Below are 17,011 nucleotides of genomic sequence, written 5' to 3'. Positions count from 1 at the left end.
GCAGGCTGGGACGCGGCGGCCTGGGGAGGTCCCTCCCCCGCCCCACGCCCTCCACGACACCCCGACTGACTCCCCACGGCACCAGCCCCCAGTGCCGCACATCCCCGGCGGGCCCCGAAGCGCCCTGCACACCCCACGGCGTTCCCGGGACCCCAACACGCCCCGAATCCCCCGGGATGGTGGTTTGGGGGGGGCTGGGGGGGGGGAATACGAGGCCCCGCACACACCGCGCCGAGCGCCCCGCGGCCGGTCACGAGCCAGCTGGGGAAAGGGGCGTGGCCAACGAGTGGGCGTGGCCAATGAATGGGGTGGGCGTGGCCAATCGGCGCCTCCCGCCCCTTCCCAACCCCGCGGCTCACCGCTAAGCCCCGCCCATTCCCCCCTCCCCCCCCCCCTACAGCTGCCCTCCTCGGTTACCCGTGGTGCCGCGCGCGGGGCTGGCACTGACGTGGCCGCCGAGCGCCGCCATCTTGTGTGCCTGGGCGGAGAGCGGCCGAGAGGCGCGGGGGGCAGCCGGCTCCGAGCGGGACCGTCCGAGGACAGCCAGACCCTCTGCCCGGGGTAACAGCGCGACGCCGGTAGGTTCTCTGACGCTTCGTTCCCTTGCGTCTCCTCTGGGGTCCTTCCCTCTCCTGTCCGCCGTCCCGCTCCCCCGCCCACACCCTGCGGCGGCCGGGTCCGAGGCGCCGCGGCCTCGGCGCTGAGGCGGGGGCCCTGCGGGCCTTGAGAGGGGCAGTGAAGGGGGGAACGGGGCCCGGTGGCTTCTTCCCGTCTTTCCTTTCCCCCGCTGCCGGAGGAGGAAGCTGCAGCCAGGCCGCAGCACCGGCCTTAGGGAGCGGCGGGCCCTTAGCTGGGGCGCTGCCCCATCCGCCTTCCTCACGGCTTGTGGGGCTGGGTGGCTGGGCCGAGGGTGGGTGTTTTGGGGCGGGGGGGGAGGGGGGTGTGCTGGGCCTTTCGCTTCCCTGCCGGGCAGAGGCGGGAGTTGAGGGGTTGGGGTGGGGGTGGGGGGGGAAGGCTCCTGCTCCCAGGCAGCTGCACAAGGCCCGGCGCCGCTCCCCCTACAGGAACATGAGCCGGGATGCGGCGGCGGGACGGGATGGGCTTCTCCCTGCCCCGAGCTCGCTCGTTCCGGCCTCCGCCCCGCCCGCGGACGGGTCTGGAGAGAAGAAGGAGAGAGAGAGAGAGAGAGCGAGGTGTTTGTTTCCTCCTTTTCCTCCCTCCCGAAAGCCGGCATCGTAGCGGGCCTCGGGGGTATCCGGCGGCTTCCTCGGGGAAATGAGGCTCGGGTGAAGCTCGTAGGGGAGAGGTTATTTTCCTCTTCAGCCCTTGGCCGCGGCTTTGGCCCTTCTGCAGGCCTGAGAGGGGTGATAATAAGTTGAGCTTTAGCCCCGAGCGAACTCGTTTTCCCCTCTGTGGCGTGGGATGGGTGGTCTAGGGAGATCAGTTTACCTTGGTGTAGCAGCTCCCGGTGGGAGGATTTTATATTCTTCCTGAAAATACTATATAGCCTGTCTCTGGGAGTAGTTAACGTGATACTTTAAGCCGATAACCTCTGTCTGATAACGAGCAATAGGCCAGAGATGTGAACCTTTCCATGGGGGAGTCCGGCTGCCCCAGCAGAGCACAGCTAAAACTCTGCTGGATCATAAAACCGCCAAAATGTTGTGTTTGACATTGACCTTGTTACTTTGCAGCAAGGCTCCTGCCAAGCCAAATTCCACAGGTTGATTAGAGTTGTATCCAGAGGTCTTGTTTTTGAAGCAGGGCTTTGTCAATAGCTGAAATGCAAACTATTTATATAATGCCTAGAACTCCCGTTTTGCAAGCAGCAAGGCTTACAACACCCCTTTGCAGGGCATTCTGTTACCCTTCTTTTGCAGGCAGAGAAATCAAGCCGAAGTAAATTGTCCCAAGGTCATTTGGCAATATTGTTACTACTATTTTTGCTGCTGATATGGAGAGCTTCTGTAGGAAGAAGGAACTGTATCTGAATTAGGGCTGCTTGGCTTTTGTTCATGGGTTTTATAACCGAGCTGTCAGTATAAGTACTCACACTCTCACAGAAAAGGAGTCTTTTAAAAGAGGATTTTATGAGGCTGGTATGATGCCATGGACTTCCCTGTTTAAAAAAAAAAAAACCCCACACGCCTCTGCAGTGCTGGAGAACCCAGTTGGACTGCTTTCCCTGTTGTAGTAATGACGCTGGGTGAAAGGGTGAGGAAACTCTCCTCACTTGAACCTCCTCCACTCAAGGGGCTGTGCCAAGCTCATTGTCGCTTCTTCTGTGGTGGAGCATTGGTGTAAAAACAGCTCGAGCAGGTGACATCTCTGCTCAGAACAGCCTTTGCTCCTGCAGTAATCTCTGATATTACTGGGTCGTGTTGAAAGGCAACCAGTCCCCCTTGGTCTGAGGTATGGGCTGGACTTTTTAAAGATTGCCTAGTTGTGAAATCCTAGTTGGAATCTGACAAAGCACTGGGCAGGAGCGGTGTGTTTTAGTTCCCTGTGTGTGTTAGTCATGCTGACCAAGCCGGGGGCAGGACTAGTCACAGCTTTGTCAAGGCAAATAAAGTGTGTGTGTGGGAGTGGGGGAACAGATTCTCAGCCTTGTAACCTGCACTGAGTTGTGCCCCAGTGACACCTGTTTGAAAGCTTCCTTTAAGCAGTGGCATTGTACATCTTGCTGAGGCACAATTACCAGATAAGCTGTTGATTAATTGGTGAAAGGAGGAACAGCTCACAACACAAGAGTCTAGCTGAACTTGCAGTGGTGATGTTTAAAAGAACCACCTTTCTCTGAAAGTAAAAGAATTTAGAAGTAAAAGCTGCTGAGATGTGTAGAAGCAGACTTTGAAGCAAGAATTACTACAGATTCCAGCAGCCCTCACAAGCATCTAGATTTCCTTACGGTGGGTAAATGTAGTGGACATAAATGAACTTTCCCTGGAAAGGAATATTTTTGATTCTTTTTTAGGAATCTCTTGAAAGTTTTGCTGCTGGGATGGTGTAGGGCTTGTATTAGAGCTAGCACTGTCCTCAGCCATTATTCCCTTTCTTTAACTGATGAGTAAAGAAGTTTATAATCAGCTTCCTACTACAGCAGCTGTTTTTTCTGTGTTACTCAGCGGTTTTCTCTTTCTGTGTGTGAGTATCCAATTTTATTTCTTGTTTCTAACACAGGCAAACATTGGAGGACTGTGGTACTGCTTCTGCTGATGTTTCAATTCTAATAAAACTCTCATGTCTGATACAGCTCTTAATTCTACACCAACCTTACACCTCACAGCTAGCCTCACAGGCTCAGCTTTGACATTTTCCCCAAAGCCAATTTTATTTCCCAAGCTCTCCTGTGAGTTCTTGCCATTTCTAATATGGATGCAAATGTTGACTTGCTGCCCAGTTGCTGGGAATGAATAACAGGGTATTTGGCTTAAATCTTAGGATTTTTGAATTTGTGAATGGTTCAGCTTGAAAAAGCAGCACAAGGCTTGCCTGAAAAGAGGTGTTTCGTAATAGCCTGTTCTCACAGCAGCGTGCCCAACGTTTAACAGGTGAATTGCAGAGTTGCAGTCATAACTTGGGTGTTAGGACTACATTGCTGGCACTGTTTTATTTCCTGAGCAGCTACAGCCAGGCTGCAGGAAGGTGATGGATGTGCCTTATCTAAAAGCATGAGCAGTGAGGACTTCTGTAGCTTTCTAGCTGTCAGATGATCCTTTAAATATGCTATTTTTTCAGTCCAGATGGGTTTTTTTCCAATGTGTTTGCATGCTGCTGCATGGATGGTAGTGTGTAACTGCTTAAGAGTGTTCCACAGGAAAAATGTCAATCATGAAGTAGCTTCCCTCCTCTGCTTGAAGGTGAGAATAAGGGAATAACTCTGATTTGGGTTTTGAGTATCATGGCAAGAAACCTGCCCTTTTTTTGCTTGATTCTTTTCATTCTGATCAGTATTTTAGGAGTGAATTCTTGTGTCTGAGAAACAGGAGTGACCTCAAAGGAAATTTTCCTTCCCTTGCCCTTGTTCTGATCTTGGAAGTGGTGATATTTTCTGCTGTCGTGCCACTCTGAGCCCTGTGCTCTCAAGGGAATGCCACAGCCTGTGGAAAACACGCTGCCTGGGTAATGCTTATAGACAGCAAGATGCTCAACCCACTTAGGCTGAATGAAGGTGCTGCATGAGGAGCCTCTCTCAGTTGGAGTTTTTCACCTGACTTCTCACTTGCAGTTGACTTGTCCTTCTGTCTGTGCTGAACACGTGACGCACATCTGGGCACTTTTTAGTTGGTGACAATAAGCATTTGGTGACCTTGAAAGTGTTTAAGACCAGGTTGGATGGGACTTTGGGCAACCTGGTCTAGTAAAGATGTCCCTGCCCATGGCAGGGGGGGTGGAACTGGATGGTATTTGAGGTCCCTTCTGATGCAAACCATACAGTGATTCCATTAAATCCAACTCTGCCTCTTCAGATGGGAGTATAGTTATGTGTATCATTAGCTTTTATTCCACATGATGCCAGTGCCTTTCCTCTGACCTCCTCTACAAGACAAATAACAAGGTGATGATCATTTAGGGCTATAAACAATGAAGGAGTTGGGACTTACTATTAATGAAGAGCTCTGAGAAAAGAGACTCTTAAGGTTGCCTTTATTAGTGATATTCCAAAATAATCCCCTGTTGGAGAAAGAACCTAGCCTACTTGTTAGCTGCTCTTAAATTTCACACATAGTCTGTGCCTAGGGATGTTAGTATGCTCTGAAGACTTGGGTAACTCAAATCAGAATTATTTAAACTAAAGTCCACTGTTAAGACCCTGAAGTTAAGGGCTTGAGTTGATACATAGTCATCTTTCCCTGGGATTATCAGATGTGGAAGGCCAGTAAACAACTTCTAAAAATAGTTGAATATAACTGTACTTGAATAGTCACGTATTGGGCCACCCTGCCTTTCTATAAAGAAGTGCTGCGATCAAGAGGTTGGTTGGGTTTTTTATTTGCTTGAACAGAGCACTTCAATCTGTAAAGAAATCACTTCAAGTTCAAAAGAAGGCAGCTGTACTTAACTGACTGTGCCTGCTGAGTGGTGGTGCGAAATACTGTGCCCCTAGATTAATCCCAAATTTTAGCAGCGTTCTATTCTTGTTGGATCACTTCTCACGTTCTCTGAATCACGCTTTATGTTGTAAAGAACAAGCTGCCAAGTCAGATTTGCACTTCAAATTATTTGCCAGTTGTTCTTGCATGTAACACCAGGAACAGCTGTTTAACTCATTCTTTTTTTTTAAAAAAAAAAAGCTTTCTCACCTCGTGTTTACCCATGGGTTTGATCTTTTGTAGGAATATTTTGCTTGACACTTTAAACCCTTCTAGAAAGTAAAAGTACAGTACAGGCCAACTACTGATAACTCATCGGATTTCAAGTCAATCTTTCTGTTAAATCCATCAGTTTTTGTTCGCTTGTGACTGATACAACCAGTGTGCTAATACAGGTTAGTAGTCTTAGAATGGTCTGGGTTGGGAGGGACCCCAAGGATCACAGAGCTCCAACCCCCCTGCCACAGGCAGGGCCACCAACCTCCAGGCCTGGAGCTACACAAGGCTGCCCAGGGCCCCATCCAACCTGGCCTTGAACACTCCCAGGGACAGGGCATCCACTCCCTCTCTGGGCAGCCTGTTCCAGCACCTCACCGCTGTCGCTGTAAAAAAACTTCCCCCTAATACCCAATTTAAACCTTCCCTCCTTCAGCTTCACTCCATCCCCCTTGTCCTGCCGTTGTCTGCCCTTTTAAACAGTTGATTCCCCTCCTGTAATCACGGGGTTGGGGTTTTTCTAACTGGGTTAGAGGTGGAGTTAATGCTTAGGCAAACATGGAGTAGCCTTTCCTTGAAGTGGAGATGTGCTTTTGGTAGTAAACCAATTGTCTTGTAAGTGCCCCAGTTTTATTTGCTGTAGGTGTCTAAGCAAATAGAACAAGGTACATAAGGCTACTAGGAAAAATACCTTGTTTTTTTTTTTATAAGCCTGCCACTGTTAGGGATTTTGCCCTCCTTGCACTTTAGCATTAGCAATTTGCCTGGTAATAGTTGTGTAATGCAGTGTGTCATTGGTAGTGGCACCGTGTTCATCTCTTCTTCAGATGGGCCTTTAAAAAAAGGTATGAATGTCCCAGGGATGCATAATCCTTCCCAGGTATGAATGTCCTCTGTACCTCAATGTGCTCTGCAGAGGAGGGATGGAGAATGAGGCTTTTCTTGGCTGATCTTCATCGCTGCTTGTATGCCTCACCTGGAGGGAACAGGTTGCCAAAATGAATTCTGTCCAGCAACTGTTCTGCCACTTGAGAAGTTTTGCTGATTTTTTTATTTGCCTTGGGAACTCCATGTGGTAAGCACTGTTGTGCAGAAGTGACATAAATGGACTTCTATACTGCAGGCATCATTTAACCATATAGTGCATATGGCATCCTCTATCTTAGCCTCTGCTTTTGACCACTATGATGTGTTTAAAGAAGTGGTGTGAGCCTGAAAACTACTGGTGTTTGCTATAACTCCTGGCTCAGGGAAGTTTAACCTTGATGCTATCAAAAAGAACTTTCCCAGAGGTGCAAAGCTAAGGTTAAGCAGAGATTTCAATACATCACTGTACTTACTTTAACATAACGTTATACCCTTCTGGTCATACTTGTGTGGGATGGCTTGTTAGCTTAACAGCTCCTCCAAGAAGTTTGGAGGTTAAATATTTGCCTTAACAAGGTAAGTAGCCTGAATTAAATGACATTAAAACACATTAACCTACAGTTAAATATAAAATGCTGCAGAAGATTGTGTTGAATGATTATTGGCCTTGACTTACTCCCCAGAGCTTTTACTCTAACCACCTACAATTAATAAAAGCGAATTCTACCTCTTCCTGCTGAGCTGTATCGCTTTAACAGACACCAGCCAGCCAGCTAGTGCAGACACTCATTCATTTTTAACTCATTGCACTGAGCTGCTCTGAGAAAAGGCTGCCTGTTCTCCTAATTGCTTATCTAAATGTATCACTTACTAGAAAACAGGCTGCTGAACATACCTTGTTTCCCTGAAACAAAACTGCAGTCTTACCCAGTGAATGTGTCTCTCACTGTTTACCAGTGGCACTTTATGTCTTACTAGAACCTGCCTAACAGGTTTTTACTACTGTGAGGATCTTGAGGTGGAGTAGACCAGGTGAAGGTGTGCTTCAGGGTGGAACAGGAGTCATACAGTTCGGGTTTGGGGTGATCTGGGGTTGTTGGGGGGTGGTGAGCTTCCATTTCCAGAAGCTGAAGTGGGGCTGAGGGAAGGTGAGCACTAAGCTCTGCAACGGAGTCTGTGCTGTTTATTCACATTGCCCTTTCATGCACAAATCTTCCTGCTCAGCCTGATGGGTATCATAGAATCATAGGGGTTGGAAGGGACCTCCAGAGATCATCAGATCCAACCCCCCTGCCGAAGCAGCTCCCCAGCTCATATTGCACAGGGCGGAGTCCAGATGGGTCTTGAATATCTCCAGAGAAGGAGATTCCACCACTTCCCTGGGCAGCCTATTCCAGTGCTCTGTCACCCTCACTGTACTGTCACATTGAAGATGTGCTGAAGTATTACAAGCAGCTCAGAATCTGTAGTCTTTTATATTTTCAGGCATTTTACTGAACTTGTGATTTTAAAACAATGGGTGTAGCAATTACAACGCTTCAGGTGAGGAAAGGATGAGGTGCTAAGCTTCAGTATGGAATACAGGCAACGTATCTGCAAGTCTTGATAGAGACTGCAAAATGCCTGAAAAATTAGGGTGGTTAACCTTAAAAGTGTCTCAAATTTCCTCATCTTTCAGATAATGTCTATCAGCTCTCATGGTTCAACTGATGGACCGAGCTGAGAATTCAAGTAAGCAGCTTCAGCTCTGAAGTGTGCTGGAAGTGATCGCGTGATCCCTCAGCTGAGCTGCATTAATGGGAAGCAGCTCTAAAACTGCCGCCGTGGTTTCTGCTGTGGTAGTGTCTGTGCTGTGTGACAACACAGGCGATCTAACAAGCACCCCCAGTGTCTGCTCACAGTTGTGACCATAGTTTGGTTAAGGATTTTGTTGGTACCGGGGGAGGAACTCAAGGTGCTTTGGCTTAGATAATAGAAAGAAATGAAATACTGGCAGGGACGGTGCAGGCAGAGGGGTGTAAAGTGCAAAGGATGTGGGAGTGTGATTTGTTTTGCTGTAGTGATTGGTGACCCTGCTTCTAAGGATGGTCCTGCTGATGATGAAGATGAAGAACCTTCTCTTGGCCCAGCAGCATCCAGCTAGTTTGTGGGAGTTCTGCAGATGGGTTTCTCCCAGTATTTTTCTTTGACAGCAATGAGACCGCTGCTTTCCAGTCAACACCTAGATGTGCTTGTCTTGCAGGGGTGGGTGATGAGTTACACTTCTCTGCCTATAAAAGTAAATTGGACTTTCTGCAACATCACCTACCCTGAGGTACCAAGTAAGTGACAGAAGTGGTTTAGGTAGGAACGTGGAAGAGAAGTTCTTAAATGTATCTTAACTCTGTACTCTTCACAAAAAGTAGAAATAGGGTGGGTGGTATAAAAGCAGCATCAGTGGTGGAGAGCAGACTTGACCTGGGAATAGCTGCCAGGAAAAGAAGGAACTAACAGGATTTGCTATCCTTAGTGCCAAGTACAAGCATCCTGTTCCTTAGAGTGCAGCTTCTCCAGGGTGTGGAAAGGTGTCGTGGGTGTAAATGTGAAGATTTTGCTGTGTTACCTGATTGCAGCCATTGATCCAAGCATTTAATGGCCTAGTATGCTTTTCAACGTGCAGAAACAGGAGAAGTGCAATGCTTTTGGAGGGTTGGTGAGGTTCTCTTGCTAGAAAAGTTCTTGCCCTCCTTTCAGAGAGTTACAAGAGCGCTGGTAAAAGGTTACAGTTCAACCCTGACTGTTGCTTTTCAGATGAAGTAGAAGATAGAGGTAGTATGAGCAGCAAAACAAAGGAAAGCTTTACAGCTTCCCTCCCCTCCAGCCCAGTAAGACCTGTGGGCTGGGGAGTGAGATTTCCTGCTGTGAGGGATTTGGATAAATAGGGACTCCAGCAAAACTGTTTTCTCAACTTCCTAATTAACTTTCCTGTTTATACAGCCTTCATATATTCAAGTGGGAGTTGAGTATTGATGGTCCTGCTTCGTAAATGTGAAGGAAATGGTGGAATAATAGAACTTTGAAACCCTCCTTTTGGTTTAGTTCACAGGCTGTCCTTACAGAGGAGCTTAGTTTTTAAAGCTTTGGTTGCACTGAGCTTCAGCTCTCTGAAATAACTCGATTCAAAGTTTCGTTTACATGGTGTGACTGACTCACTCAGGAACTCTGGAGCGGACTCTGAACTCCACGGTGGAGCTGCCTGATGTAAGGCATGTGACTTAGTTAATGTTACAGTGCTTAACTTTTTGGGTTAAAAGCTGCATCCAGCAAAGCTTCCTGAGGAGGGCAAAAACTGCTTAGACCTTTCCCAGCCCTGAGTGAAGAAGCCAAGTTTCATACATCCCTAGCATGGAGCTAAGCAGAGCAGGACAAGATTTTTGTCCTGTGGTGCACTTTTCAGTCCAAACCTTGTTTGAGTTTTGTTAAATAAGTGCTCTTTAATGTCTGTTTCTAGTGAGAATTCCACTTCAGGCCCACAGCTTTGTCCTGAAACTCAGGATATGGTCAAGAGATGGTTCAGACTTGATATTGCACTTCAAATTGTGTGACTCTGTTTACAGGAAGCCCGTCCTTTGAATGCTGCAGGTCTCAGCTCTGTGTGCTCCCACTGCCTTAAGTTGTATTTTCAGTTGGTCTTGGTCTCTTATTTTTAAACTGAGTGTTTCTAGACCGAGCAGCAGTAGATGTATGAATCATCTCTGTCGTCATGTAACATCCTCAGCAAACATGTTGCTGCAAAGATTCTGGGCTGCTTTTTTCATGTCTCATGTGAGCTGCATAATAGTTCTCTTGGTGGTTTCAAACTCTGCTGTCAACTGTGTAGTGGTCAGCTTGGAAAGAGGGGGGTGAATTTGCAGAAGAAAGGAAGAAGTGGACAAGCTGTGGTGGGGTGGATCCTGTCCCAAGGGCACAGGGAGTGTCTGTGGGGGTTGGAGTGGAGAGGCAGTTTCTCCAGTTCCTAAACAGGAAGCTCCTGGTGATGTTAATCCACTTGTGAGTGTCCAAGCAGAAGTGTTTGCAGCAAAGGAAGAAGCAGTCATTTCTCAACTTTCCTCTCTCAATATGGCTGTTCACTTTGGATGGTTAATTTTCAGTACATGTGCATCTGCTCCCTAGAGAAGCTTCCCTCCAGTGTGGATGGAAGCAGTGCTGCTTTGTGGTGGGTTTGCAGGCTGTTTCCTCTGGCTTTGAGAGGAAAGAAACTTCTGAGCAGGAGATAACCAAAGTTGTATTCTGAGTTTCCTTTGCAAAAAGGTGACCAGCTGCTGACACACTAAGCAGCAAAGAGATGAGCACACATTTAAAACTTGGTTTAGAGAAAGTGTGTTTGTGGTGACACTTTAGGCTGCTGCTAAGTTGTCCCATAACAAGGGACAGAAGTAGTACCTGAAGTGCTTAGTTGTGTTTAAAGCAAAGCATGACTTTTGCAAACAGAAGTTTGGGAAGAGCATTTAATACCAAAATCTCTAAAATAATTTCAAGATTATGATTTTAAAAGACTCAGAGCAATGCCTTTTTAATAAGGAGTAAGTTTGGGCTTATCTGTTCATCTCTGTATTGCTTCAGCATGGGGAAAAGTATTGTGTGGTGGCTGGGGGTATCCAAAGAATTCACATCATCTGATCCTGTTCTTGGTGGTGGGTTATGCCTGGTGGGAACAGAGCTGTTGATAACTCAGGATTGATAACTCTAATCTTTTTTTTTCCTCTAGACTTCACTGGCCAGTGAGAACATATCTCAACCATGGGAAATATTTTTGCTAACCTCTTCAAAGGCCTCTTTGGCAAAAAAGAAATGCGTATTCTAATGGTTGGTCTGGATGCTGCAGGAAAGACTACTATTTTGTACAAACTTAAACTTGGTGAAATAGTAACTACCATTCCTACTATAGGTAAGATTCTTACATTTATCTAACTGCTTGCTTTGAGATTTGGGTCTTGTTTGGGACAGTATCTTCCCTCAGCTGCTGCTTTGTTGGTTTAAGTGACTTAGTGCTGTGCCCTGACGTGTCTGTCAGAACAAACACTTGCTAAAGCCATGGTATGAGGCTGGTGCAGCCAAATATTGCAGCATGAAAGGAGACTGTTAACTCTTTTCACTCCATTCCCCCTCTAGTGATTTGTAGAACAACTCTTTATGGGGTGCAGAAGGGCAGCCTGCCTTCAGAAGAGTGGGTTAGACTGTGAGACTGAGGGTGACCCTGAGAACTGTGATCAGAAACGTACCTTTTTTGTGGTCATAGAATCATCATGGTTGGAAAAGACCTTCAAGATCAAGCCCAACCATCAGCACTACACCACTGTAACCTCTAAACCATCTCCTGAAGTGCCACATCTACTAATTTATTTTTTTTTTAACAGCTCCAGGGATGGTGATTTCACCACCTCCCTGGACAGCCTGTTCCGATGTTTCATCACTTTTTCTGTGAAGAAATTTTTCCTAATATCCAATTTATCCTCCCCTGGCACGACTTGAACCCATTCCTTCTTGTCCTGTCACTAGTTATTAGGGAGAAGAGGCCAACACCTGCCTCACTACAACCTCCTTTAAAGTCCAGGGGGTTTTTTTATGTAACATAGTTTACTCTGCATTTTCTAGTTACTTGAGTAGCAATTACAGCTGTCCCTTAGTTTTGGGGGAGGGTGTGAGAGAACCCATGCTTGAGGGCTTAGATGTAAAATTCCCTTTGTGTGTTTAAGATACATGTAAGTTCTGAGACACTGTTTCTAGTGCTGAGGGTTCTGAGTGTGACTTGGTAAATACAATAGGTCTGGGGCCACCTCTGTTTAACTGAGATTTTTTTTTTTTCCCCCCACCACTTCTATTTTAGGCTTCAATGTGGAAACAGTAGAATACAAGAACATTAGCTTCACAGTCTGGGATGTAGGTGGTCAGGATAAGATCAGGCCACTCTGGCGCCATTATTTCCAGAACACACAAGGTGAGTCCTAACACTTAAATCACACCTTTCCAGAATCTGAACAGCTGTGGGGTTTGGGTTTTGGTTTTTTTTCATGCCCTGAATCTGATAATCTTGTGAGTTTCTTGGGAGGGCAGGCAAGAGTATTTGTTATTACAAAAGGATGTGTTTGTGTGCTGCTCTGGCTCTAATATTAACCTAATAAGGGTTCAAAAAGGGGGTGGAAAGAAGTCTGGAAACCAGTCTTCCCTGTCCATCTGAATCAGAGTGAGTTCAGAATTCACTTTCCTGTAAGCATTGCAGCTCTCTGCCTTCCCTTCAAAGCAGAGCCTTTCCTCCAAGCTCTAACAGCTCTGTGGACTGAGAACATGTCACTTCTTCCACTTGCTGAGCCTTTTATAATGTTGCATGTGTTAGAGTCCTGTCATGGGATTACAAGAGTCGCTGCTTGATGGAAAATATCAAGTGGTTATGTAGATGAAGCACACAAGCTCCAAACCCATGAATGCAAACTAACACTCTCACCAGCTTTCAGCAAGAACAGGCTTTGAGTCCCAGACATGAGTTTACAATAATAAGAAAAACTGTATTTTTTCTCATATACACTGAATTATTTTGTGCTATTTTCTCCTCAAACCTTAGTTCTGACCCCTGGAATTAGGTACCATTTGTAAATAGCTTTTGGTGTATGCTCACTCTGGTGGTTTTTTGCTTATTTCTAGGTCTGATTTTTGTGGTTGACAGTAATGACAGAGAACGAGTGAACGAGGCCAGGGAAGAGCTGATGAGAATGTTGGCAGAAGATGAGCTCAGAGATGCTGTTTTATTAGTGTTTGCTAACAAACAGGTATGCCTGGGAAAGGTGTCTCTCTGGAAATGTGTTCCAAACTTGACACTCATGTTTTCAGTGTAATAACAGATGACATTAAACATCCCTTCAGTTTTGTTAACGACAGCAAACCTACAGATGAGATAAAATTACAAGGAGTAGCCTTGTAAATAGTCCCAGTGATGGGAATTCTAGTATTTTCCATTTCAGTGAAGAATTCTGCCAGTTTGATTCTTAAGGTTGGCTTGGCTCAAGTACAGCACCCTGCCCAAGGCTTCTCCAAACGGAGGGGAAGGCCAGAATGCTGGAAACACCATGAATTCTTCATCCCTGGGGGTGTTCAAGGCCAGGTTGAATGGGGCCCTGGGCAACCTTGTGTAGCTCCAGGCCTGGAGGTTGGTGGCCCTGCCTGTGGCAGGGGGTTGGAGCTCTGTGATCCTTGGGGTCCCTCCCAACCCAAACCATTCTATGATTTAGGGTCTCTGAGGCACTGCTGGTGTTGGTGGAAGCACAGAGCTCGCTTCTAATGCACTTGTGTTGACCTGTGAGGTCTGTGCTCTTCCAGACTGCAAACCAAGCCAAGACCTCTGCCTCTTAATGCTTGCAAAGGCCTTGAAAGCTTAAACCCAGGTGTTGAAGGTCTTAAATATGACTGGTAAACTTAGAGGAGCAGCATCTTGCTGCTTCAACTGCACAGGCTCATTTGTGAAGGGTAAAGAAGCTGTAAGTCTTGTCTTGGGGCAGTAAAGGTGGGCTATGGAGAGAAACTGTACTAAGCCAAGTACTGCTTTGTGGTGAAAGTTGATCTTAAATCATAACTACAGTCACTGAAAACATCTCTCAGCCTGGAGAAGAGGCTGAGGAGAGACCTTGTCACCACCTACAATTACCTGAAGGGAGGTTCTAGAGAGGTGGGCAATGGTCTCTTCAGACAGAGGACAGGAGATGGGACAAGGGGAAATGGCCTCAAGCTGCACCAAGGCAGGGTCAGCTCAGATGGGAGGGAAAAGTTCTTCCCTGAAAGAGTTGTTGGGATGTGGAACAGGCTGCCCAGGGAGGGGTTGAGTCACCTTCCCTGGGTGTGTTTAGAAAAAGGGTAGATGAGGTGCTCAGGGATATGGTTCAGCACAGGACAGGAACGGTTGGACTTGATGATCTTAAAAGGTCTTTTCCAACCTGGTGATTCTGTGATTTCCTGAGTGGGAAATGAATTAAACAGCCCTTGAATCCTGAGCAGTTTTGGGTCAGTGCCAAGGGGCTTGATGACTTGATCCAAACTTTGTCTGTCTGGAGAGAAATATCCCATGACACGCGCTTGGCGATCGTGGGGCTAAACCTCTGAGACTCCCCTTCAGTAGAGGGGGGAAACAGCTTGAAGTGGAGACCTCTCAGCTTGCCTTTAGCGGCTTTCAAACTGATGCCCACAGCTGGTTTAGGGAAGGGGGCATTTCTTCTGGGCGAGCAGGGGGAGAAAATGACTCTTCTTCCTTCCCTCAGGACCTGCCGAACGCCATGAATGCAGCGGAAATCACAGACAAACTCGGACTGCATTCCCTTCGCCACAGGAACTGGTATATCCAGGCAACCTGTGCCACTAGTGGAGACGGGCTCTATGAAGGACTGGACTGGTTGTCCAATCAGCTCCGAAACCAGAAATGAAACCATAAACCTTCCTCTTCCCTCTTTTTCCACCCCTCCCTCTTTATTTCCTCCTCCTCGCCCTTCGCTTTACTCTAATGTGGCAAACTGTGCTACTTTGTGGTATTGAGTGCCGGAAGCTGTTTTCATTTCTTTTGTCACAGTATATATTGCATCATGCTGTAAATGTGGCAAATACAAGCCTGAAAACAGTTAGGTTTCTTATTTAATGTAAATAGTTTTTGTTTCCAATGAGGCAGTTTCTGGTACTCCTATGCAATATTACTCAGCTTTGGTTTTGTTTTTTGTTTTTTTAAATTGTAAAGAATCAACTCACTGTTTAGTACTGGGAAGGGATTTCAGTGGGTTAACACAAGGGTTGCCAGCGGTCCTGGTGCAGTAGAGCTGAATACTATCTTGGCTGGGTTGTGAGATCTGTGAGATCCATTTTGGTGGTTGGTTTTTAACCTGAATTCTCTATTTTTTTTTTTCCTTTTAAATAGTCAAGGAAAAGTTTAAAAACACTTCTCAACCCACACAAATGGTTTTGACGCAGCTTCTGCGGTTCTGGCTCTTAAAGTGGTGACTTTTGGGTCTCTTTGAAACGGTGAAGCCATGACCAACACCCAATTAGCTTCATCTGGTTAAAAGAACAGATGGTAATTAATAGATTTCTTGGTTCTTTCTGTAGCTCATGGCATGTGCTCATATCTGTTGGTACTTGGACTTGTCAGACCCGGTTTAGATGAGCTCCCAGACTCACACTAAACTTCTGGCTTCTCGGTTTGGGTGAGATTTATCATTTCCAGAAGTCACATTTTTATCCTGTCCTATTTGTCCAAAAGTGTTTTTCTACTTTCCTTGTGTGTAAACCACTCCAGAAGGCAAACCTTTCCACAGAAAGCACAGCCTGGACCTAGTCCTAAGCTCTTGTAGGCAGAAAGTACTGTACTTAACGTTAAGAATTGCCATGAGAAACACCAAACATCTATGTATAGCATCTAGATTAAAAATAAACTAAAAAGCATGAGAGTTTGGAGAGTCATTCCACTCTAGAAGTATTCAATCCCATTTTGGAACAATCCCATATCTGTATATGTGTGAAGAAAACCCTTGGCATCCCTCATACTGCAAGGTTCAGATTTGCCATCAGATAAAAAGAAAAAAAAAACTAAAAAAAAGACCTCTTTACTTTTTCTTTTGTATTTTGATAAACACTGAAGAAGCTGGAGCTGTTAAACTTTAACTCGAGGAACTATCAGAACTGGTTTATTTAGTGTTGTGGAAACCTTTATTGCTTTCAATACACAAATTAGTAATCAACTGTTTTGTATACTTGTTTTCAGTTTTCATTTCAACAAACAAGCACTGTAATTAATGCTATTAGAATAAAAATCTCTTAACTATTTCATGTTTTTTATGCCTTGCTGTTCATTTGATCATCTTGGCAGAATCATGATGAGAAATACTTGTTGAATAAAAAGTTTCATGAAACTTGCACTGGTATGATGGTGGTCTGTATCCTCTTTGTACAGTACCAGGTGCTGGGTCAACCCCAATCCAACCACCAGCATCACAATTTGCAGGATAATTGCAGGACATCTCCTGCATCTTCCAAATTCTCTGTCATTCCTAGCTGGATTCCAGCAGGTGAAGAGGTGGGCTGGTGATAGTTGGCTTCTTCTGGAGGTCCCTTCATTGCCTTGATGGCATCTCCTGAGCTTTTTGAGTAGTCCCATCACTTCCCATGGCTCTTGTTTCATAACTTTGTGAATTGCCAGGTGTGGGGAGTGGGAATCATGAAGTCTGCCTTCCTAAACTCTTTTGTTTTCCATTTTTCCCATTGTGCACTCCCCTCTGGACCTGGGCCAGAGCTCTTCCCTGCCTGTCCTGCCTTCCCCAGTCTGCTCCAGCTTATCACCGATGGTTGTGTTCAGGCTGCTGGCTCTTCCTGGCTGGAATTCCAGCAGATTCCCCATTACACAGGCTGGAAAAGTGTGAGGTGTAAGGTACAGTGCATAGGTTAGAGAGCAACCCAGGATGTGGGGAACCTGGGGCTCTGGGTGGGTGTTGGGGGGTGCTGCAGCAGTGCCCAGAGGAGGGTCTCGACCTGGAACCTGCTTTATTGAATCCCAGAACCTCCTGAGGTGGAAGGGACCCGTAAGGACCATTGAGCCCAACTCCTGGCTCCACACAGGCCCAGCCAAGTCAGATCAGGGCACTGAGGGCACCGTCCAGATGCTTCTTGCCCTCAGCCCAACTCAGGGCTGTGACCCCTTCCCTGGGGAGCCTGTGCCAGCGCCTGACTCCCCTGTCAGTACAGAACCTCTTCCTGTCATCCAACCTAAACCTCCCCTGTCTCAGCTTCATGCTGTTCCTTCAGGTTCTATCCCTGGTACCCAAAGAGAGGAG

The 17,011-nt window shown here is 46.5% G+C and overlaps 1 protein-coding gene across 1 annotated transcript; it reads left to right on the top strand.

Moving 5' to 3' along the window:
• The first annotated feature begins 430 nt into the window (after positions 1-430).
• Positions 431-16,105, top strand: ARF1 (ARF GTPase 1). Its single transcript, XM_084260769.1, has 5 exons — positions 431-578; positions 10,924-11,103; positions 12,043-12,153; positions 12,855-12,979; positions 14,459-16,105. Exons 2-5 carry the CDS (start codon positions 10,956-10,958, stop codon positions 14,618-14,620), a joined length of 546 nt encoding a protein of 181 aa, XP_084116895.1. The 5' UTR covers positions 431-578; positions 10,924-10,955; the 3' UTR covers positions 14,621-16,105.
• The last annotated feature ends 906 nt before the right edge of the window (positions 16,106-17,011 follow it).

The sequence above is a fragment of the Gallinula chloropus genome (assembly GCF_964237585.1).
Source record: "Gallinula chloropus genome assembly, chromosome: 2".
NCBI lineage: Eukaryota > Metazoa > Chordata > Aves > Gruiformes > Rallidae > Gallinula > Gallinula chloropus.
This window is presented reverse-complemented; position numbering and strand designations above follow the sequence as displayed.

Bases quoted from the DNA above. Each gene is read 5' to 3' on its own strand.
- ARF1 (XM_084260769.1), top strand. From the start codon at position 10,956: ATGGGAAATATTTTTGCTAACCTCTTCAAAGGCCTCTTTGGCAAAAAA. The intron at 11,104-12,042 runs GTAAGATTCTTA...CTTCTATTTTAG, and splicing joins AACTACCATTCCTACTATAG to GCTTCAATGTGGAAACAGTA. The intron at 12,154-12,854 runs GTGAGTCCTAAC...GCTTATTTCTAG, and splicing joins TTATTTCCAGAACACACAAG to GTCTGATTTTTGTGGTTGAC.